At 39.5% G+C, this 25,431-nt stretch overlaps 1 protein-coding gene across 3 annotated transcripts in view; it reads left to right on the forward strand.

Moving 5' to 3' along the window:
- Positions 1–5,020: 5,020 nt before the first annotated feature.
- PDLIM3 (PDZ and LIM domain 3) overlaps positions 5,021–25,431 on the forward strand; it is a 30,599-nt gene continuing 10,188 nt past the window's right edge. For 2 of the 3 annotated variants that reach the window (XM_014855802.3, XM_014855804.3), the window contains exons 1-4: positions 5,038–5,410; positions 14,166–14,317; positions 15,771–15,855; positions 24,283–24,350. In XM_014855802.3, the coding sequence (XP_014711288.1) occupies positions 5,318–5,410; positions 14,166–14,317; positions 15,771–15,855; positions 24,283–24,350 (398 nt within the window). In that variant the 5' untranslated portion in view covers positions 5,038–5,317. Of the gene's footprint in view, positions 5,411–14,165; positions 14,318–15,770; positions 15,856–23,726; positions 23,915–24,282; positions 24,351–25,431 lie in introns of all 3 variants that reach the window. The other variant, XM_014855803.3, reaches the window with a different exon arrangement.

Consider the following 25,431-nt stretch of genomic DNA (forward strand, 5'->3'; position numbering starts at 1 on the left):
GCCTGAAAATAGGCAGGTAGAATTTTAAATGAAGAGAACTACATAGTGTATTGCACTGCTAACACACCCCAGTTTACGGGAGCTCCATCCACTCTCAGAAGAAAAGGGGTCTGTCCTCTTCAAGACCTATACTTCTGCCTTTTGTGTCAATAGCCTAAAGCTGCTTCACTCACATCCTCCTGGTTCGTCAGCGTCTTCTTTCCTCTGACTTCAGCAAACATCCCCAAGCTTCCCATCTTTAAAAAAAAAGCTCATTCTCTTGACCTGTATTCCCCTCCACTGATCATCCTCACTTGGTCTCCCCTTCCCTTTCATTAACAAATTCCTTGAAAACGTAGTCTATATTTGCCACTCCTCCCATTATTCTTCAAACCGTGGCAGTCTGCTTCTGTCCTCACCATTACTTTGACGCTGCTCTCAGACCTGTAACATCACAATTATCAGATGTAATAGGCACTTAGCATTCAACTGTCACTTCACCTGTGGATCAACAACTTGGAAAGGGTACGGGGGGGGGGGGGGGGATGACTCTTTGCTACTCCACAATGTCTGGAGCCTCAGCTGAAAGGACTCAGAGATTGGAGGTGATGTAAGGGCTGGGAACTGGAAGGAGGGGTCTTTACTCACATATCTGGTGCCTGGTCTGAGGCTACCAATAGTAGTACCAACACGTGACCTCTCCATGCAGCTTGAGCTGCCTCATCCCATGGCACCTCAGAGCTTTTACCCGGCAGCTGAGGGCTTCAGCCACAAGTGTTATAATCAACAAGGTAGCAATTCCATCACCTTCTCTGACCTCGCCTCAGAAGTCACACAATGTTGCTTCCTCTACATTTTATTGGTAAGATAAGAGTCACATATATACACGAGTTTAAGAGGAGGGGATATAAGCGCCACATCTTGAAATGAGGACTTTCAAACAATTTGCAGCCACTTTTTAAAAAATAGCTACAACTCTTTCTATAGCTGTATGATATTCGTCTCAAGCCCAGACCTCTGGATTTATATCCAACTGCTCTGCATTTATGTGTGCAATTGCTTACTCTACTATGTCCACTAATAATATAATAGCAAATGATGACATGCACTTAGCATGTGCCAGATATAGTTCTAAGTATTTTATACTTATTAACTCATGCAAACCTCACAATAACTCTAGGAGGCAAGTACTATCATTATCATCATTTTAACAAAGATGTTACATAACTTGCCTAAGATCACACAGCGAGTACAATGGAGCTAGGATATCACCCAGGCAGTCCGGCTCCAAATTTTGTTCTTTTAACCAGTACACTACATTGCACAGATATTCCACAGGTATTTCAAGCCCAGAATAACCAAAGCTGTGCTTTAATTTTCCATCCCTTATTAAAAGAAAAATATCTTGCTATACTTCTTATATATTTTCTCCATATTAATCACTCCGCCATTCACAAAATACCCAATGAAGAAGTCTGGGAGCCAATCAGATCTCCTAAACTGTCCCTAATCCTCCAGGTGAGATCTGTCCCCAGATTGCATCAATTAACCTTCTTGATGATTGTCATAGCTGCCCACTCTTCTGCATCCCCACTGCCCAAATCAACGTCTTCCTCCGGATTAGTACAGTAAGGTTTAACTGGACTACCTGCCTCCTGCAACCGTGATTCATCCTCCCACCGTCCAAAACGATGCTTGTAGAATGCAAATCTGATTGTTGTACATGGTCCTTAAAACTCTTGCAAGGTTCCCAATGGGATAAAGTCAAAACTTTGGTGTAACATACAAAATTCCCTGAGACGGCTCCTGACTGCTATGACCCTTGTCTCCTGTCCCTACCCCATGTGTGACAATCCATCTATACCAAATTACTTGATATTTCCTGATTCGCCATCTCTGCCACTGCACATCCTGCGTCGAATGTCCTCCTTCCTTTTCTCCTTCCAATTCCCAGGCACCTAGGAAACTCCTACCTTTCAGCATCCACCTCTGACATCCCTTTCTCTGGAAATTTTTCCTTGACGCTTTCCCCAGGGAGAGTTGATTCCTTTATTCTTATTCTATCACAGTACAAATTGCTGTCCCAGCACTCATCACCTTATGTGACCGCGTATTCCATCTCCATCTCCCTTATTTATTACTGGCTCCCAGAGGACAGAAAGTGGGTCTTATTCATCTTTGCATTCCCAGTGCCTGGCACATCATAGATGCTCAATAAATGCTTGTTGAATGAATGAATGAGTGAATAAAAGAAACCACAATACATAGTGACATTTGATATAAAGGAAATAAAGAAGAGAAAACACAATATCTATCCTAGAAGCCTAGATTAACAGTAGAAAAATGAACAGAAATGAGGAAATTGAAAGGCACAGAGGCCAGGAAATCAGTCTGAGGTGAGTAAAGAAAATAAGGGTTTGGTTTTGTACAGGTTGAATTGTATTTGTACCAATTGGCGGTTAGAAAAACAGGATCAGAAAATAGATGAGAGTTCAAGGTCAAAATGATAGATTTGAGAATTAGAGTAGGAGAGATGATTGTTTTAACGAACAGAAAGTTTCTCTGGTTATATAAGAGTAGAATGGACAGTTTTATTGATGCTTTTCTCAAAGGAAAAAGTTAAAGGACTGTCTAAACATGGTTTAAAATAATCCTCAAAGTAATATTTAACAGAATCATAGGGAGTTTATCATAATCCTTTAAAAAGGGAAATATAAAAAGAAAATAAATGAAAAGCTCATCCCAAAAGGACTTCTTCTTGGGACAGAACCCAAACCAAAAGCAGCCCTCTCAATCTGGCCGCAGAGTCCACACGGAACACTCTCAACTCCTATGTTTTGTTATGGTCACCTCCCATGCTCTCTGAAAAGTCTTAAAAACTCATCAGGGGCCGGACCCATGGCCAAGTGATTAAGTTTGCATGCTCCATTTCGGTTGCCCGGGGTTTCGCCGGCCCAGGGTTTCACCAGTTTGGATCCTGGGCACAGACATGGCACTGCTCATCAGGCCACATGAGGTGGCGTCCCATATAGCACAACCAGAGGCACTCAAAACTAGAATATACAACTATGTGCCAGGGGGGATTGAGGGAGAAGAAGAAGAAAAAAAAAAAGAGATTAGCAACAATGTTAGCACAGGTGCCAATCTTTAAAATTAAAAAAAATTACAAAAAGAAATGACAATATGGCGGGAAGCTACCTCCCTAGCTTTAAAAAAGAAAACTCATCAGGTATTATGTTGATGTCATATAGATGTTGCTCACATCTAAAGGAAGTCAAAATGACCAGCAAAAAGGCGGAAAAACAAAAAAATACAAAAAACAAAACACGTCATTGTCTGGCTGTATAAGTCAGCTCATGAGGTAAGGTATAAATAATTGATTATTACAATCACACTGTACCAAATAACTTGCCTGGTTTTTTTCCTGTCCGTTGACCTCTGGGGGCATGTGGGGGGAGGGGGGAGTGTGTGTGCGTGTACCAGTGACAGAGAGGAAATGTGCTTTGCACAAAATAGCAAGCCCAAATAGGCAAAATCAACAAGAATATATTATGATAATTTCCCTGATAACCCAACATAGGTGGGGCACTGGAAAACACCTATCCTCTGGGACTTTTACGTCATCCACCACCATGAGCAAAGTAGTATCAATCCTGGGTTTGTGATTTACACTGTCCCCAGGCTGGTCCACTTGCTTTGCTTACAGCTTCCTGAATCTCTTTTCTCTTTTCTCTATCAGTCTTAAAACCACTTCCAGTCAGACTACTTTATTGAAAGCATACGGCAGCTCTGCTCTCCTGGACCGATATGGCCCTATCATGTTGGGCATTAAGTCCAAGACCCTCACTTTTAGGTTTTTAAAGCATTTCATACTTCTCTCCCTTCCTTCTTCCCTCACTCATTGGGAATCAGAACATTCTGGAGTATAACACCGAAAATACTTGATTCCACATTGACACTACAACAGTACCCTCCCCACACTCTCCTGATCTCTATACCTTCACCAAGCAGACCTGGGTTTGTGATCTCAATCCTACCACTTATTAACTGCGTGATCTTATGCAAGTAATTCCACTTCTAAGAAAGGGTTTCCTTATCTGAAAAAAAAGGGGAATAATAGCAGCAATCTGATGGACTTGTCATGAGAATGAAGATCACAGGCCTGAAGCAATGGTGACAGCACCGGGACCGTGGAGATGCTCAATGAATACTCGTCCCCCTCCTTTTCCTCTATGCTATTTCATCTGGTTTGGGGTGCCTCTCAGTCCATCTTACTCACACTCCACTCAGCATCCTCACACTGGCTGCAGCGTCCACAGGGGGCAGTCTCCACTCCTACGTTCGTTACACTTGCCTCTGATGTGTCAAAAACACAAGTTTAGAGACTGAATTTGAGGGAGGTGACAATTGCTCCAATCAAAATTAAACTATATTTTGAGTATATTGGTTAACCATCTGTTCATATGTACTTTTAATGGTTCGTTAGATTGGGTGTATGTTTGTATAACAATTTCACTCAGATTTCTTCGTTTTTAAAAAATAAATTTTGAATATATTTGTTTATGTAATTAAGTATATTATGTATACCCATAAATATATATTACTATATGTACTTAATTGCACAAATGCTTAATATTTATTGAGCGCTTATGCTATGCCAGGCACTGTGCAGACGCAGCCCATTTTCATGGTATTTCACTGTGCAGAGGTACAATTTTCATGGTAACCCTACGAGGTAAGTACAATTATTATCCCTATTTTACAGATGAAAAAACTGAGGCTTAAGGACGTTAAGTAACTTAACCAAGGTCACACAGCTGGTAAGTAAATATTATCGCACTCAAAATTGCTAAATAATTACATTAATGGTGCTTGCGTTTTATTTCAATTGAAAGCACAGAGGCTGTGGTTTGTTTTTAACTTCGAACGAAGCGCACTGCTGACCTCCAAGGAGAAGATAAACAGGAGGACAGGTGTTACTTTAAGAAAGTGATGGAAGTTGTAACCCGAAGCCTCCTCCAGCGCGCGCCCGGAGGGTCTGGGACGCTGCCCCCGGCCAGTGCGCGGCCGTGAACTCCCGCGGGTCTGGCGCGTCTCTTTCTTCCAAAGTTGGAGCTCTCCTTGGTGGGAGGGGGCGGGGAGGAGAGTAGGCCAGTGACGTCACTCGGGAGAAGGGATAAAGCTCCTGGGCCACAGTCCAGGCGAGGACACTGCCCCGGGAGCGGAGTGGGCTGTCCCACTCGGGGACACTCGCCGTGGGCAGGGCCGCCCCTCGCTGCGCCCCAGTCCCTGGGAGCCAAGGCGCCCCCGCCCGAGGAAGGCCGCGCCAGGAGTCACCATGCCCCAGAACGTGATCCTCCCGGGCCCCGCGCCCTGGGGCTTCAGACTCTCTGGGGGCATAGACTTCAACCAGCCTTTGGTCATCACCAGGGTAGGTGTTTTCCATTCTTGTGCTAAAAGTTGGGGACTTTGGCTTTTGGCGGGTCCCCTTGGAGCGGCGGAGAGTGGTCAGTGAGCCTGGGTGCGCTGGGTGGGTCCTCAGCTTGGGGCTCACAGTTCGAGGGGCAGAAGCAACTTCGCAAACAGGTTTGGAGGATGCAGAGCAGCTCAGAGATTTAACCAAGTCAGCTCCAGTGGTCTCTCGGCATCCTTTTGGTCCCCAGCAACTTTCCGAGGACAGGTGAATGGACTGCGTGATTTCCCTGGGCTCAGAGAAGCCGAGGCTGCCAGGACCGGGTGCCTTCTCGCCCTCCACCCCCGGTGCCCTCTCAGTAACGCAGGAGAGTGGGTCCTCAAGCAGAGGCGAGGCGATTGTTTCTTGGAGCTAGACACGCATCTAACCGCTTTTCTTGTCTGGATGAAAACTTCAGCAGGGCGCTGTTCGCAGAGTCCAACCTGGGTCGGCCAAGTTGGAACCGCTCGTATCAGCCGAGACAGGGAAAATACTACTAATCGGTATTCCTAGGTTTCCAGGCATTTTGAATAAATATTTTCCAAAGCTGAGAACTTAGCTTAGGAATTATCACCTATAACTCAAACTACAAAGAAAACGTGTCAGATGGTTTAGTTTGCCTGATGGAAAACGTGACCACCAGCCTAACTCTGAAAATAATGCTTTATTATCAAAGTCAAGCTTTTTTTACTTAATATCACCCAGAGTATTGTCTAATTAGAAAAAGAAGGAAAAGGAAACTTCAGGATTTCTGTCCGGTCAATAAATTTCTAGTTGGTCTAGTTGATTTTTTTTCTAACACGTGTTTGTCTTAATAGAAAATTATTGTTATTTCAATTATCGCATAAAAAGCATATGAAACCTAATTTAAAAGCATAAACTTTCAGAATGTTATAGTTTTATTATACTTTCTTTTCTTCCTTACTGCTTATACTGTATTTTAGAAATGTATTCTTTGTAATCTGATTTACTCACGTAGATTTCTGACAAAGCAATTCTTTTTAAATTCTGTTCTACTTACACATCTATGAGATTTGGGAACTAAAGTCTTTTTAAAATGTATCAAAACATATCATACAGACACATACCATGGAAGACTACAAGCTTTGTTTTACACTTTTCAAAAACGTATAAACACATCTGACATGTGTTTTTGTAGGAGACATGAAAACCTAACATACCCCCCAAAATGTTCCTGAGTAAATTAAGCAGAAAATGATTCAGTCATCTGGGCCAAGCAATGCCTTTTATGGCTTTACCAAAGAAAACAGTTTCCATTATCTCTACTAAGAAATATTTTTAAGGTTCCTGAAGTATAGTTTTCATTTGTTTATATTAAATGAAATAAGCTCTTGAACCCTAACAAAGGATAAATCATATTTATCTTAAATCCTAAAGAAATAATCTTGTCACAAAAAATCCTTTAAATGATTTGTAAAAGAAATATCTTGCTACTATTATGTAACATGTCAATGTGATTAATCTTATGTTTGAAGTGTTGAGTTGCTGACATTATAACCAATGTTATTTTAAAGCGGTGCTTCCATTTTGGAATGAGACTGCAGGAGCTATTGGTGACTGTATTTGATAGAATGGGTTATTATTTGGGAAACCCATTCTTGTTTGAATATTTAACTCATAACTAATTTGTATCACTCATGTTGCCACTTGGCTCAACAACAGTGCACAACTATATATGATTGTTTCATTTGACTTCGCCTTTTCTCTACAATTAATTTAACTCAAGGAGAGCACATTAAACTGTTTTGTTTTCCAATTGTCCCCGAAATCATGCACATGGTGGATTCTTGTTGAATAAATAAAAGCATACTGAATTGAACTCTTTTGCTTTAGTGAACACCTAATTGAGACTATTTCCACTGAAATTGTAAGAATACTAAAAGTCAGGGGCTGGCCCTGTGGCCGAGTGGTTAAGTTCGCGCGCTCCGCTGCAGGCAGCCCAGTGTTTCGTTGGTTCGAATCCTGGGCGCCGACATGGCACTGCTCATCAGACCACGCTGAGGCAGCGTCCCACATACCACAACTAGAAGGACCCACAACGAAGAATATACAACTATGTATGGGGGGGCTTTGGGGAGAAAAAGGAAAAAATAAAATCTTTTTTAAAAAAAAGAATACTAAAAGTCATTTGGAAAAAGACTAGATGATATTACACAAAAAAATGAGCGTTGGAGTTAGGTAGTAGAATTATTCCATTACTTTCATAATTTTTATATTATGTGAAAAGGTTGTATATGTGTTATTACACTCTCTGTTTGCCATACACTCTTCTAAGCCCCTTATATGCACCAGCTCACTTAAATCTCACAATAATCCTGTGAGAGGAGTAGTAATAATACCCCTTTTGGCAAATGAGGAGAATGAGGTTTAAGAGTGTCATTAACCTGCCAACGATCACAAGTGGTGGGACAGAATCTGATGCCAGGTCTACCTGCCTCCGAAACCTACCTTCTGAAGTCCACACGTGTGAAAAAGTCTGCTTGTTGTACAGATATTTCCAGACAGTGTTTTGTGCCATCCAATTCATCGCCTGGTCATATTGATTCTACATCTTTGAGATCTACTACTTTCCTTTTTTTCCCACCACTGTCCCTATTCAACATTTCATAACTTCACACCCAGCTGTTTGTCTCCCCTCTCCAAATTACCCTGCATGTTCTTACCAGCCACCTTTGGGAAATGCAAGATTACTCCTGTCTTCTCCATTCTTAAAAATCTTTCAATGGCATCACCAGTTTACAGAGAATAAAATGTGTGGTCTTTGCACACATTCATGGCTTTCACCCTCTATCCCAACTCAAGTTTCCAACTTCATTTCCTCCCCCTCTCTTCCTTCCCTCTCCCTTTCCTCCTCTCACTCTGTCAGTAGGCAGTGGTGCCACTATTCTGGACTACTTACGATTTCTCTAACATATCTTTGCTCCTACTATCATTTTTCTCCAGAATTCTCTTCCCCACCCCACCCCACTGTCCTCTATGCCTGTGGAAACCCATTCAAATACCACTCTGGTAGGCTTCTTCCAGTAATAAGCATTTCATCCATTTGATTATCATAGCTTTTGACTGACAACCTCTCCTTATAGCATGCCTCGTACCACAGATGTTTGAGTACATCTATATCCTATAAATCGCATGCTCCCTGAGGGCAGGAATGTTCAAATTTGGGGGCTACTCAGTGCTGAGCACGGTGGCTTTTACATCATGTATGTTATAGAATAAATATAGACACAATATGGATGATTGTTCACTTTTTATATGACTTTATCATAAATAGGTAGAGATTGTGTACTCAAAAATATTCCACAATATAGAAAAATTACAACTGTGTTATTGTTAATTGATTTGTCTGTTTTTGATAAGTTCTTAAGTATGCAATGAATTGAAATATCAATGCCTGCACTTAATGCCACAAAAATTCCCATAAATGAGATGTATTCCTCAAGTCAATTAAATCAATTTTTATCCTCCTATAACAAATACCCGCCCCCCCCCCCCACCTTACACTCTACAAATGCAGAATACAGCAATGCTCCTCGACAGTGGTCCTCCCCTCCCCCAGAATTGGGAGGAGGGTTTGCAAACGTAACTCTCTCCATCAATTGAAATTACAACTCACAAAATTAGGACAAGGGGTCCCTGCCTCATAATTGTTTACAGTCCAATTAATCAGCCAGGTGAAATTTTGTATCATAAAAAACATCAGAAGTAGGGTAAATCAAACACCAGACATTCTCAAAAAATTTTAGCAGTTGGTTGTGATACAATTTGTAGGAAACAGTTTCTAGGCAATAGGTGTGCTATGTTTTGTGCAGTATAAATTTAAGTTGTGGATGCTCAGTTTGGGGAAGGGGGTTGTCACTGCAAACACCATATATAACTTGCCTAAGCATTTCACAGAATAAAGTTTAAGGTTCACATCTCTAAGTGAGCAGCTTTTCTTTTTCTGGCAAGAAAGTTCTAAGGAGTTTCTTTCTTAAGTCTTTGGACCACCCAGAAGGTGGAGCTACTATCAGAGCCAAGTTACAGATGGTTTGTTTGCACAAATGGTCCAATTTGGAATAAAGCTCAAGGTTCTTTCATGTCCATGATGTAAAATTATTGTACACATCCAATGCCAGTAGGTCCTTTCCCCCTCAATTCCTCTTCCCCGCTTCCCTTCCTATTCAGAACACACCCAGGATCAACATCACTGTAACCGAGATCTATATGGACTTGAGTACCAACATAGAGAATGTTAGTGTATTCTTAAGTTTTGCAGGCCTTAACATAGAAAAGTATATTACTTTAATATAAACTATATTTGAAATGTGAACTTTTAGAAGGAAATGTTTACAGTTGAATGCCATCCTTTTCCAGGATTCAAGTGTAGTAGGAAGGTTGAGTGAATAAAAACCTATTTAATTTTGTTCTACTAAAAAGATGTGTCTACATGGAAGTGCTGGTTCATATGTTCATAACATTCATACATCCCACAAACATCTATTAAGTGCAGAATGTATTGTATGTGGAAGGTGCTGTAGAGGATACGATTATAATGTAATGGGTTTCTACTCCCTAAGAAGCTCGTATATCAGTAGAAGGGAAGGGACGTGTGCATAAACTACCATCATACAACTTGCCCCGTATTCCCGGAGAAAAGTATAGCGAAAGAGATAGGAGGAATCCAGGAGAGAGAATATCTGCAGGAGTGGCATTGTGGGATAGTGGAAGAGCTTGAGTTATAAAGTTAGACAGACCCAGATAGGAATTTCAGATTGGTCACTGGATGTGTGACCCTGAGCAAGTTTCTTATACTTTATGAGCACCAGTTTTCTCATCTTAAAAGATTATCTTGAGAATTGAGATAACAGTTCTCAACAATAGTACACTTCCAATAATAACAACAATACCATAACTGTCCTCAATCCCGGTGCACATTAGACTTACCAGGATAACTTCTGAAAATATCCATGCCTGGGTACCACTTGCAGAGATTCTGACTTAACTGGTGTGGGGTATAGCTCTAAGAATGTAGATGGCAGCCAGGCGCTAGAGGAGTTTTAGATGCCCGGTAAGGGACTGGAGTTTATTTGTAGGCAACGGAGAACAACAGATCAGTGGCGCTTCTCGCTATGTTGATCCACTCCCCACAGATCCATAACTATTTCAATCGTTTGTCATTCTTAACATAAAAATCCCATCAGGCTCATATCTTGGATTTCGAAATCCTCATGCTTCCCACAGTAAATAGAACATTCTAGATGCTTTATCTGTGTTTTAAATTAGTTTTTTCCAAATGGACCCAAGCAATAGGTTGATGTAAATAGTAGAAATCATCTGAGGCACTTGGAAGAACACAAATTCCCCAGGTCCTCTCCTACAGCCTCTGATTCGTGATTCCAGGCATCTGGAGGGGATCAGAGTCCTTATGCTCAGCCAGGACCCCAGGTGATTCTCCTAATCAGACAAGTTTGAAAACACGTGTGAAGTGATTGACGGCAGTACTATTTCCAATGATCTCTCTAATGCTTTTCATATTTGAGACCCTAATGAACCTGAAGAATAATCCATTGAAAAACCCTTTGCCTCATTTTCTCTCTCTCATCTCTTAATTTGGGACTTCATATTAATAATAAACTGTGAGCAATAATATAGTAATAAAGTAATGCTGGGAAATAATTGATTCTTATGAAAAACAGATAGTTTAACTTACTAAAACCAGGCCAATTTAGTGGTCATTTTCTAATCACTAGCTTAGCTGAACTTGAGAATTAGGAAGAAGTGAAGGGACTGTGTTTTCTCCTTCTCTCTCTACATACTCTTTTCCTTCTTATCAACTCCCTCCTTGGAGGTCCCAGGACATCAGTTACCAGGTTGAATGCAAAGCCAGAAGTGGGTTCCGGCCAACACTATCAACTCCGATCCTACTTGACTTCTGAAACAGCTGATGACAAGGGTGCACAGCTGCTCCCAACTTAGTAGAAAGCCGCAGGTTACTTAGACGCTTCTCTTCCTCTGAAAAATAAAACTAATCTTCTTTGTCTAGCCTGTCTGAGAGCTGTTGCAGTGGTCAAGGTTATTAGGAAAAGCTTTGCAAATGTAATATTTTGGGTAAATATAAGATGGCATTATTAACTTCCATATTATTACTGGTAATAAAATTTAGTAATATTTGGTATCTAAGTTCAGCCAACCAGATGTCTCTGTTTAAAATTCACATAGAAAGATACACACACAACCCTACCTTCCACTTATCCTAACCAGAGCTAAAAAATATTGGTAGGCTTTTCTAAATCAAGATTAAGTGTTATATAACTGAAACCTATTTAAGTGTATTAGAAAGCTAAGTGAGACTTTAAAAGCAAACACACTGAGCTGTGCTTTCTCATGTTCTTACTCAAAGAAAAGTATTGTGGCCTTAGAGATTTAAAAATAGTACTGATTTTGATGAACTATAGCTAGAGAAAATTAAAAGTTTAAGATTATTTTTATCCCTACAAGTCACATGGGGAATGGAAACTTTTATTCTTCTAACAGTTCTGGGTCTGGGAGACCGTCTAAATGGAAAACAGCTATGCAGTGCTTCCCAAAGGCTGAGATATAATAATCCCCAGTCGCTTCACCCAGCCCCTATCAACTGTTCCTGCTGGAAAATGATCACGATTGCTACAGTGAGATGATTACTGAAAGAAAATGAGCACACTAAACATTTTAGTGATGAGACTGAAGAGCTAGGACACATGAGAATTTATTATTTTGGCACTTTTATTCATTTAGATGAATCTTGGCTCTCCCTTAGGGTCACAAAGTTAAATAGGATCAATAGCTAGATTAAGCAAATAGAGAAAAAAAAAATGAATGAATGATTGATCCTCAAGTAAAGCATTAGGAACAATCTAGTTTATTCCTGGAGCAGTTTGAGGATTAAGTCAACTCCTTTGTATTATTCTGCTTTAGCTAGTGGGAACTTGCAAACAAAACAAGGATAGGTTGACATTAATAACCACCATCTTTGGGTGTGTAGGGACTAGCTCTTTTTGTTTTATAAGCTCTTATTTATATGTCCTTTTTGTTCATTTTTCAATAATTATTCATTAATTCTGAACACTGGAACATACACAGTGAAGCACCAGGAATATACATAATATTATACACATCCTCAAGAAGTTCCAGTCTAGTTGGAAAGACAGTCAATACACAAGTAAATAAACAAATATAAAAGTACAAATTGTTTTCAAAGGAACTGGGTATAATGCGGGAGAACAATGGAAAAGGGGCTGGAGAAGCTACTTCAGATGTTCAGGGAAGTCTCTCTGAGAATGTGGCATTTAAGCCTAGACCTAAAGGATGAGAGGAGCAACTGGGTGAAGAGAGGGAGAAGCATTTCAGGCAAAAATAACAGTGCGTCGAAAGCCCTGAAGAGTGTACAAGCTTGGCCTATTTGAGGAACTAACAGGAGACCGGAATAGCTACAGCGCAGTGGACAAGGGGGAGCAGGAATGGGGTAAGATGATGTTAGAGAAGTAGGCAGGGTAAGACAGGATGAGGACTATTAGGGAGTGGTAAATAGTTGGGATTTACCCAGAAAAATTGGGAATAGGTATAGTAATCAAAAGAATCGTTGTCTTTACCCAAATACCCAATAGTAATTTCAAATTTGCACTTTTTAAACATTTAACAACCATTTTTTTCCCATTTTCATTTTTCTCATATTATTTCCCATATCATTCCCCCCCCCCAAAAAGGAACCCACATGGATTTCTTGTAGACAGCATAAAATTGGATGTTGGTTTGTTTTTTTTTTACCTAATTTGACAATCTCTGTTAAACAAAAAGAAGGTGATATGTTTTTAGATCATTTACATATAATGTAATTACTGATAAGGTTTAATTAAAATCTGCCATCTTGTTAGTTGTTTTCTATTTGTTCTATCCATTCTTCATTCACGCCAAAGAGACTGTGAGTGAATGCAATCCTCTCTTGTGTCTGTGGTCCCCAGGGTTCTCGGTGCTAACTCACAATGCTAACTCACACTCGGCCTTTAGCAACTTGTTCATAATTTTAGCTGAATTCTTAGTATGGTGGCCCCATCTTCCTCTGTGCTCTGACACAAGTGAGCCCACCCTTACATCTTGTCTTTCATTGGAGGCACCTGTCTTTCCTTAGAGTCCAGGCTAGTTGCTTGCCCTGAAACTTTAGCTCCCTGAAGAGTTCGTGAAAAGTTATAAGTTTGTATATTATATGGCTTCCCTTTACTAGCACAAAAGTGATTCTCTTTCCAGCTTTCTACATCCTAGATGCCCCTTTATGTGAATTTTAAAGATCACAACTTATGAGGATGCTAAAGCAGTTTCAATACAAATATAAAAGCTCGCTGAATTTAGTAAAGTTCTATTCCCAATTAGCGAGTTCTGGGTAACAAAAAAAAAAAACTAAAAGCAAATTATTTTGTTTAAAGGAAAGAAAATATGATTCAAGTGGGGAGTGATGAAAGATGTTCTAAAAGAGATGTCATGATAGATGAAATGTGGTTAGTAAGAAACAAAATTATTTAGCATGATGGGAAAATAGAGCTAACACAATTGACCAAGTAAGAATTATTTTAAGTTACATTTAACATTTCCTGCCCAGTGAAACATTTAAAATGTTACCAAGCTTGAATATAAATGTCAGGCACAAAATTCAAGATATTGCAGAATGTTGGTTTTTAAATGGTGCCATGATTTCTTCCAGATTACTCCAGGAAGCAAGGCAGCAGCTGCCAACCTGTGTCCTGGAGATGTCATCCTGGCTATCGATGGCTTTGGTACAGAGTCTATGACTCATGCTGATGCACAGGACAGGATTAAAGCAGCAGCACACCAACTGTGTCTCAAAATTGACAGGTACCCTTTAATTAATGGTGTTAAAATTTGATCTGTTTTGCAGGAGAACCTGAACCAGAGCTACAAATGATTTCATCCTCCCAGTGTAAAGGGGTATGACAGGACCAAGAATTTTTGCTGACTTTTTTAATATATCAGCCACTTTGGTCTGTTCTTCACTGAAGTCAGTCGATCCAGTAGCTATTAACAAACTATGTCTAAAAAGAATTCTCTGGAATGTCAGAATAATGAAAGGCGAAAAGAATATTTTTTCCTGGACTAACCCAGTTAATTGACCATAAAAATAGAATCATTAAAGGTACTGGCCACATAAGCCCTGAACAGCATGTCTAGTTGTACTGCTGTTCTAAATGTGGTAGAGAATGGAATGGAATGTAAAGATTCTCCTAAAAGAATCCACTTGCCAAAATGTGATCATGTTAAAAATTGGTTGTTAATATCCTGTATGCCATTGGCTATTTCCTACAGAATTCAGCCCAGAAGAATCTCACGAGGTGAGAGAGTGCACATGCACATGAGTGTGTTAGATAATGAGACTTCTCACCAAAAAAAAAAAAAAAATTTAGGAAATTGAACCTGATCTTTTGGCATCAGAGCCCTAGTGTGAAACTGAATTGTGAAAATCACGTTTCTTAATAGTGGTTGTTTGTGAGTTTATCCTGTTACTATTGTATTCACGGTTTTCCCTGCTGTGGGACAGAAGGCACAGTCAGCCAGCCAATCTGCCATTTCATGGGGTAAAATTGATTCTTTCCCTGTCTGTGCATAACCTGTGTTCCCGCCAAACACACAGCCCCTCAAGAGCGCACAGTCCCAATAGCTACATCAGAAGGACTGGACAAAGCACGTTTCCTTGATGGCAACAGCAAATTCACCTGGCAAATTACTCACTGTCTCCTGTGCTGGCCTAGGTAGGCTAGGAGGGAAGTCGAGGAGACCTGGGGATTTTGCCTGTGGTCCTCTGCGGGGTGTGGCGCCAGATTCTCCCTCTCCTGTACCCTGTACCACATGCGTTGGAGACCTACTTTCCCCCAACGCAGAGAGAGAGAGAGAGAGGGATCTTGTGTTTCTTCCTCTTTTTATAAGGGCATTAATCCCATTATGAGGGTCCCACCCTCATGATGTCTTCTAACCCTAATTACCTCCCTAAGGCCCCACCTCCAAATATCATCACATTGGGAATTAGGGTTGAACATATAAATTCGGGGGGACACGAACATTCAGCCCATAGCATTCCTCCAGGCAATTATGATCCATCCAAGTTTCCCCAGAAGTACACTAAAAATGTAAGACTAATTGCTTGGGAGAATAAAGAGTAATGAGCAAAGAATACTGCTTTTGCTTAAATTAGCAAGGGTTAATAGTGTCTCACAAACATTACAGGAAATTAAAGTATGCTAACAGTGGAAGCTCCATTAGAATTTGGAATTTATGAACTTTATTTTATTTACAGGGCAGACACTCGCTTGTGGTCTCCACAGGTAACTGAAGATGGGAAGGCTCATCCTTTCAAAATCAACTTAGAATCAGAACCACAGGTATGAATTTTCGAGTAAATGATATTCACATTGCATTTCCTTTTAAGTGATGTGGATGCCTTCCAGGAGGAAGAAATGACACATCTAAAAACTTGGAATAAGCTACCTGATGATGATGCAGTTGTCTGCCCTGGCTCTCTGAGATTGATTTATGTTATCCATGTCTTCTTTCTTTTATCAAGAAAAGAGAAGTATGCCTAGGCAAACATCTTGTTAAAAGACAAATATGTTCTCATCAGGAAAAAATTTGGCTATATCTACAAATAATCCATATTTTTTTATGATGGACTTCTGCCAAATGACCATGAGGTAATCCAAGAAGTTTAAGATGTTAAAACAAAGCAAAACATAAATAGGGTAGACCATTTGAAACAGGTGTCTCTAATCTACTAGTTATTGTGAACTCCAATCCCTTGAGGTCTTCAGCCAGATCTTATTTGACATCCTTCTTTAATTCTCAATTCTGGCATTCTGTAATTAAGTTTACTCTACACAAAGAGTTTTGCATTATGTAATTATGGGGATATTCAGCCCGTGCAGCTGAATTCCAAAAGACAAAGGATTTTCCCCTTGAGGCAGCTCTATCTCAAGAGCTAAATTAATCTAATAATCGGATGCTTATCTGACTAGTCTCCTTTCAAAAGCTCCAAAAAACTGAAATTACACCAACCCTCAATTGTACTGTATGGAAAAATGTAATCAAGAAAGTAACTTTAGAACCTCTATTTAGGCAGATGCTTCCCAAGATTAGAGAGACAGACATAAATTGAATATCCCTTTTTAAACAAGTATTCCTACTAAACTGATTAGCTATTCCCAAAGTGTCATTTTTATATATATCTAATGAAACTGAACTGAAAACCTACTTGTAATTTATGCTTCGGCAGTGTTTCCCTTTTCAGGATCGTCAGCTCCTGAATTTTGTCCAAGTTTTCCACTTGTCTCCGTAAGCCACCATTTTCTTTTTGATAAAATACATGTAAAGTACCATATGTGCATGTATCTCATAGGGCTCCTCAAAGATTTAAATTAAATAATATTAAAAAAGAACTTGGCACATTAGATTGCTCATTGAATGGGGGCTCTCATTATTGTAGAGATGGTACCCCCCCTCCCACCAGGCTGTGATCAGAAAGCCTCCTGGCCTTTGTCAGTGAGAGAGGAAGCTGCCTATGTGATGGGGCTTCCTAGATACCTGGAACGCCTTCCTCATTGCTGTTACAAGGGTTATTACAAATTACTTTGGATGGAAACTTTATTTTCAGTTAAAATACAACGCCCCCAGGAGAAGAAACATCCTGAGTAGTTTAACCTGTACAGAAAATGAGTTTAATAGGTCCTTGTCCCAGACTTTTGACTGGAGGGAAGGAAGAGCCTGAGCCTAAAAACCACTAAGAGCAAAGGAGGAGAAAACAGGCCCCAAAGAGAACGAGCAGGATATGGAATATTCGTGAAGGCGGGAATGGTGTGTCTGTTCTCTTTCCTCTGAGTCTCCCAGGCATAGTACAACAGCAGGCACTCAATAAATAGCTGACAATTCAATGAAAGGACCTGGAGGGCCTAAAGATAAACAGCATTTTCTAACGTTGCCCAGGACCAATCCTGGGAACCAACTCTCCAACTGGCGTTCTGACACCACCCCCTGCTGTCCCATGGAAAAGTGATTGTGAAAGTTTAGAGAGAAATTTTGGTCAGGTAAGAGCTCTGCTCTTCAGGGTGAATGAGTAAAAGATAAAATGGACGAGACAGGGTAATAAATGTGGTGAGAAGAGATCTGAATGTCGCTGGCAGCTTCCTGTGGCAGCTGAGGTGTGTTGGGGAATAATAATGCCTCTCATGAACATTTTCTTTGGTAGAAGAAAAGATAGCAAGAAGAAAACACTGAGTTCTTGAGCAAGAGCTGTCACTTGTAGATAGCCTTTCACAGTAATGCCCCAGCCCAACCGCTTCCTCCACCCTCATCAACTCATCACTTAGAGGCAACACATGAGAAAAAGAGATCATGTGGTGCTTTAAAAAAAAAAAAAAAGAAAGAAAATTTAAGGCTCACATACATGCATTTATTGACCACCAATCTCTTATTATCACCAGGACAAACTGGATAGAATTCTGAATTTCCTTTTCTGTATACAGTACACATCCAAAATTGGACTGCCCCCTTTTGCAAATTGTTTTTCCATTCAAAATTTCTCCAAATTTTTAAAATCCAATTTCATCAATAGGAGATGCTAAGATATGGGGCAATTAGACAGATTTGACCAAAGTACTAAATCCCCAATGATCCCCGATCCTATTGCAGCACCCACTCTCTCATGTGGGTGACCCAGCCAGAATTTACTAAGCACAGGGGGAGCTTACACCAAGATGGGTTCTTGTGTTTTGCTATGTCTCTCCAGAATCAGAGTTTAAGGACCTCTTAAAGAGGCCCCTTGTGTAAATCTAAGAGTATTAATTTATGACTATGGTTATTCCAAGAATTGTATTTTAAAAGATAATGCTAATTTTAAATACTGTGGCCTCTTGTCAATCATGTATTAGCCCACGTGTCCTAAATTTTTGGTTTAGACAATATGGATATTTATATTACAAATGGGGAAAAGATAAAGAATGATATAGGTTAAAAAAAAAAAAAAGGTGAAGATTGGGTTAAGGGCCTCAGAAGCCAGGCAGATGGAGCCTTTGAACATTACTTTAGTTTGAATCATGACCAATTCTCACTGGCACCCTCTCCAAGAGGCTGGTGTTTGAAGGGCTCAGAGATAAGAATCATTTCGGTTCTTCCCCTAAAGGACCAGAGGATTCCTACTCCCCATCATCCTCAGGCCAGATTTCTGCATGACCAGTCCATGTAACTTGGCACTTCAGGACAGACATTCCCTGCACCAAATAGCTACATTTCAGCCCAGCCTCTGCTATCTGAAAATCCTATGGCATAAACCAGAACAAAAAGCAGTGATTAAAAACAAGCAGTGAATTTAACTTGTAGAATGAGATTAAAGAAAAGCTAAATAGTGGTTATGTTTGTATTCTTCTTGTATTTTTTTTAATTAACACAAAGCTATGCAAAGAGATGCCTCTTTTTTCCCCCCAAATGAGAACTCTGCAAATAAAGCAACTTTCTGGACAACAGAAGTGTGTCAGTCTGAGAATAGAATGCCCTTAATATATCATGCTTTAACACGCCATTGTAGATGAACGGCAAAATGCCGTGAGGCAATACAATCTTTGAGTTCTCGTTTCTCAACCCAAGCCAAACTTCTGTTGTAAGTTGTGACCTTTGCTATTAGAATAAAATATTCTTTTTCACTTTAAAAGTAATATATATTCATTGAAAAAACTCCACTATATCCTACCATCCAAGCCCAGCCACAAATAATAAAATGTTAGTGTATTTATTTCTGGTCTTTTTCCCTGTGCATAGGTTTAGTTTGGGGGACTTTGTCTCATCCAGTTATAGTAATAATTGATTTTACAAAATTTTAATATCTAGCTTTTTTTTCCTTTTTGTATGCTATTATTAAATAGTTAAATTTTGTTTTTATGAATTTAGACTCAAATCTTAGGCTTAAAAGGAAGTTTAGGGGTTGTTTAGATCAACTCCCAGCCACTGAATAAACCTCTTCCATACAATCTTGAACATGGCCTATGAGCAGACATAGGTGCTTTTCTATACAAAGCATTGCTCCAGACTTTAGGTATGTTGTTAGAGTTCTTTGTCCTTTTTCAAAGCTTACATTCTCAAACGAAACATTATCCTCATCTTTGTTTAATGTTAATTGAACAACTCAAAATTATAATGTAGCTTTCACAATACAGGAAAGATGCTTTTCAGAAATAAAAATGGTTCTTTCTAAATGAAAAGACAGCTATTTCCTTTTCCATATAAATGATTGCCTCCTTGCATGGAACATTTCATCATAAAGATGTACCACACGCACAGTCAAGTGAGCTCCGGGGTGAAGCTGCTTATATTTTCATAATACAATTTTATTCTACAATGTTTCCATAACTGGAAGGCAGCCTACACAAAACAAGCTCTTAATCCCCATTTGCCCAAATTCTGCCCCAATGAGATAGGGGAAACACTTGAAACAGATCACTAAAGAAGAAATAATTATAAGAGTGACTTTATTTTGCATTCAAGGAGTGAGCATAGCAGGGGGGGTTAACTGGGGGCAGCGATTGTTCATAAATTCCAAACATGATAAAATAGAATCATTTACTCAGTGTGGCTTGATCAAATATATGATCACTTGATATGTTTATTTCCATAACTTCATAACTATTTTTTCTTAAAAATAAAGAGCTATATATGTATATTATCAAGCATGTGATTTCTGTTGGAGCTGGTAATTGCCTCAGTTCTTAGACTGAATCTCATTCTGTGGACAATTTCTCCAAGTAAGAAATTGAAGGTGAACTGGCTTTGAATGCTGTCCTGGCTGAGGTCATGCCAAGGGCTTGGGGGATTGCTGTGCAGAGCTGCATTCTCCCAATGTCAGTAGATCTCTGTCAAGTTCCTTAGCTTTTACTCTGGCAGCTCTAGCATTTCATTAATTCAAAATATTATTCCTTAAGACAAGCTCCTAACACTTAAAAATAATATTTGAAAGTGTAATTAATTGCAATGATGACGTATTGAATCCCTTAAGAGATAAGAATCGTTTGGATGCTTTTGTCTGGGTAGAATAAACACAAGAGCTGGACTGTATTAACTACTATATAAATTTTTGGCTGGTATTTTCAGTTACTAATGATTTTCCAGGAAAAAATAAAAAGGAATAAAAGTGGAATAGCAAACTGCTAATTGGTTTTGTCTTTTGATGCTGTTTGACCATCAGCAATGATGTAAGTCTTGGACAGAATGTTGCCTCTCTGTGCCCATACTTAAAGTTTTCGTTTACCGTTGGTGTATACACTTCATCGTGCTTTTTGGAATGACTCTAGCAGCCCATAAACTAATGCTTTGCAAAGCCTAAATACAAATGTTTGAAGCCTGTATTCAAAACATTTCCTTTTATGATCTGAGTAGAAAATAGAGGGTTTTATTTTTTTCTTTTTAACAAATTACACATTTGTGATCTTTGCAATATATAACCAAAACTGAAAATGGCAAAGAAAAAGCTTGGAGCTAATTAACTTGTGTGCTGCTATTTGGAAGTTCTACTAGAGATTATAGTGGACAAATATTTTCAAAGAAGTTGCCTCATTCACAGGACAATCACCATCCATGTTTATTTACCATTTTAAGACTAAGAAGAAATAAGGGCAGAGATTTTTTTCCCGTAAAGCCATCATATTATGTTAATTTTTGTAAATTCAATTCTATTTATCAAGATGTTTAAGGCATATCATACTTTGGTTTTTTTATTAAAAAAAAAGCTAAGTTCCACAAAACTTGAGTTCTTCAGTCCTGCCTGATTCACTCTTATAATTAGCCTTAGAGGTTTATAATCCATCAAAACTAAATTAGGCAATTAGTTTTCTGTCTTCTTTCATATCAAAAAGGTCAACAAAGGCTTGAATCATGGCTGTTGTCATTATTTATAATTATTTCCAGTTCACTTTTTTCATGCCATAATAATGGCTAATTATAATGGTTAATCATATAACACAGCCAATCCAAACTCGTTATTAAATCAGCCAAAACAATCTGATTGTACCTCTTTATAAATGTTTGACTACACACATTTTCACATGTTCCGGGATTTAGCATTTTTCGAAAGCCACGTTTGGTGGTTTGAGTCATGCTGCTGTCTAATATCAGCAACGGTATTGTCACACAACCAACCCCTAGGCAGTGAGCCATTATTCTGGAGGAAAAAAATTGGTCAATTCAATCACACTCTAGAAGCATAAGCTATTGTGTTCAACTCAGACCTTTTCAAGTTCTGGAAGCTGTTAAAACACACTGTTAAGGGCGATGAGAGAAAAGCTGCTCTTTACCACATCGCAGGTTTTCAGGTACCCTGAGACTTGAGGAGCTGGAGTGAAACACTCAGTAGGCTAGTATTTGAAGCTACACATCATTTGCTTTCTCATAACTATTTAAAAAAAAAAAAAAAGAGGACTTCGCCAATAGGCCTAGATGGTGGAATAGGGAGTATGTGTGGGGACTGCCTGCTCTGGAGAACCAGAAGAAAGCATTTTGCTGCTTGGACCCCAGGAAATTGTTGGTGTTCTCAGGCACGAGAGTCTCTAAGCGAAGTTCTGGTTCCACCCCTGAGAAAGGGAGTCGGTCTCTTTTCTAACAAAAAAGCACCATCCCACAACTTACTCATCTCTAATGACAAAACTGTCAAAAAGACCTGAGCAAGGATATTGCAGGATCTTTTTATTTTTTTAATAAAAACAGTCTCTTTCCAATACCATTTCAAACAATCATAAATGTTTGTACTATTTGAAATCTGTGTGAAACACTGGTGGCACGTTCACAAAAGTAAATGAAGTTGTGAATGTGCAAGCGAAAATATTGCTGTAAAGAGTGATCTTACTGATTCTGCCAAATGAAAAGATTTGGAAAGAGAATCAGCTCGTGTGTGTTTTAGTGTTCCCTTTTGGTTTTCTTCTGTTGCTTAGAAGAAAAAACATATAGAATGACTTTACAAAATTATAAATCAATGTAAAAATTGGAAAACATCTGATCCTACATTAAAAAATAATAATATAGGGGCTGGCCAGGTGGCATAGTGGTTAAGTTCTCATCCTCTGCTTTGGCAGCCTGGGATTCATAGGTTCAGATCCCAGGTGTGGACCTACACACCGCTCATCAAGCCATGCTGTGGCGGCATCCCACATACAAAATGGAGGAGGATTGGCACAGACGTTAGCTCAGTGACAATCTTCCTCAAGCGAAAAGAGGAAGATTGGCAACAGATGTTAGATCAGGGCCAATCTTCCTCAAAGAAAAAAATGATGACCCAGAGGCACTCACTAAACACATTGCTATCACTTCTAAAACAATAATAAATAAATAATAACAATAATAGAAAGTTTCAGATCACTCAGGCATATTTCAAACTCAGAATTCAGAACTCTGATGTTTGGTCCTTGTCCCAAAGCAATAAAGTGAAAATCCTTTTGTGAATCAAATACATTAGCTCTCTCTGCATTACTGACTTTAGTGTTTCTGGGACTAGAGTAAACATAAAGAGTTCTTTAAACGCAAACATGAAATCTTCACAAAAATAAATGGGGGAGGGGTTCTAGAAATGTTATTTCTGCTTTCATAAGAAAAAAGTCTTTTAATTCTTATTCTTTTTTCTACATTTAAGGTTATAACCTAAGCCAAATTAAGAATTTGTTTTTCTGTTGTAGGTACGAAGAAAAAATAGAATTTTTCCTTGGATTAGTTAAAATGATTCAGTGTAGTTATTCATAAATGCTCACTCCCTTTCTGTTCTATTCCTCCATTTCCTAAAATGGAGGAAATTTTAAGATACTAATAGAAGAGAAAGCCTATGTAAGTTCTACTTTAAAAAATGTTAAGTACAATCATTTTTCTAAGCCAGAAATCTCCTTTCTGCCACAAAATTTCTGTATTCAAGCAAGGCATATGAGAATTTCTTAAAAGTTATAGATGTAGAAGACAGCAGGGGGCAGACAAAAGATACAATTTTTGAATTAATTTACAATATTTTAAATACAGTCAATTCCTTTGCACCTTAACATTTGGTGGGAGAATATAGCACATGTAAATTTCACGGAAGGAAAACATAGAAAGGTTTATACCTAACTCCTTCTTTAACCTTGCCATTAATCTCATAGTGGGTTAAGAGGCCTTGATTAACAAAAGCGATGCTGTTGGTTTGCTCATTAACGGCTTTGTTGTGCATTCTGTGGCTCTGTGTATTTTGTCTGCCATTGTACAGGAGTTCAAACCCATTGGTACCGCCCACAACAGAAGGGCCCAGCCTTTTGTTGCAGCAGCAAACATTGATGACAAAAGACAGGTAGTGAGCGCTTCCTATAACTCACCAATTGGGCTCTATTCAACTAGCAATATACAAGATGCACTTCACGGACAGCTGCGGGGTCTCATTCCTAGTTCACCTCAACAGTAAGTATCAGACTCGGTTTCCAACCACCGTGTTCTTAACAGTGATGTGACGATTTCTTTTCCTTTCGAAAGTCCAGCTCTTGCTGTTTCGTTTTTACTTTCCTGAAGGCACTATCAGATTCTTATTTTAAAGACCAGCATCTAGAACATGGTTCTAATGTTCTAGAGTCCAACCCGCCAGCTCCTGAGCATTTAGTGAATAGATGGTTATAACGAAGAAATGGCTCTGGTTCCATTCTTGCCCTTGTTAGTCATGTCGATCTTTGGTGGTAAATAATCCCCTCTGTACAATTACCATTCCCTTAATTTTATCTAAAAACGTATATTCATCTTCCACTGAGGGACTTTTTAACCCTTTGTTTTTACAGGATGTGAACTACTTTGAACACAAGCACAATATTCGGCCCAAACCTTTCATAATCCCAGGCCGAAGCAGGTCCTAAACTTTGAGATTGTGAAGTTTGGAGTGCATGCTTCTTTAATAAATCCTTACTAATCACCAGGAAAAGTAACTTTTATGTGTTTGGAGTGAGTTTTCTCATTTTGAAGCTTGTTTCAAAAGCAAAAGAAACAAACTCGCTTAGGAGAGTAGCCAACTAACCTCTATTTCTGAGAGTAAATATTGACAAGACTATAGAGGTGTGAAATGTTATGCAATCAGCACATATATTTATAACTAATACCCCTGCTACTCGGAGGATCCCATGCAGAACACAGTGACCTTTGAGGCAGGCAGACGCGCCCCGTCCCAGGTCAGGGAGGCCCGGCCAGCGGGCACAGAAATGGAAACCAGCCTTGAGTCAGGAGTAAGGAAGCAGGTGGGGCACCCGTGGGAATGCTGGTGTCGCTTTACATGTGTTGGCAGACTCTGATGGTCCTCAGCACCTGCTTCTTGCTGTGCTGTCAGAGCCCAAGGGTAACCCCACTCATTCTAGCCCGTACATAAAAATTAATTTGCATTCTTAGAGATACTCACAAAGGAAGAGAGGCCACTTGAAAAGGAACTTGTTTACTTGGGGGAAAATAAATATCAAGAAAGAGTTGGGAGGAAGGGAGATACATTGTTGCCCTCAGGGAGTACTGTGTACACATTGGAATAATAATGAGCAAGCTCTTCATTGTTGTCTGTCAATCAGAGAAACAGATCATCTTCGGATGATCCTCCTCAAATATCGTGTCTAGAAATTGAACTCCAACCTAAGGGGGAAGAAATTAATGCCCTGTACTGCCACCTCTGGGAATAGCGACTTCAGGAAACCTCAAACCCATTCCTCGGACCTCAGCTACATCAGTCAGCCCAAGGGAAGGAAGTCAGCGGTTAGGCTGGATTGATCCTACCAGGTTAGGATCACTGAATAATGATCTACAGCAGGTGTCCCAAACTATTTGCTCATGGGTGGATTCAATTCACAGATAATGTTTTGTTTAACTCTCCTGTTGTTTTACAAAACTGAACTTAAGTGCCTTAGGATGGAACATCTACTCTCCATCTAGTCAAAATGCCATCACTCCTAAGC

Source organism: Equus asinus, chromosome 27, assembly GCF_041296235.1.
Source record: "Equus asinus isolate D_3611 breed Donkey chromosome 27, EquAss-T2T_v2, whole genome shotgun sequence".
Classification (NCBI taxonomy): Eukaryota; Metazoa; Chordata; class Mammalia; order Perissodactyla; family Equidae; genus Equus; species Equus asinus.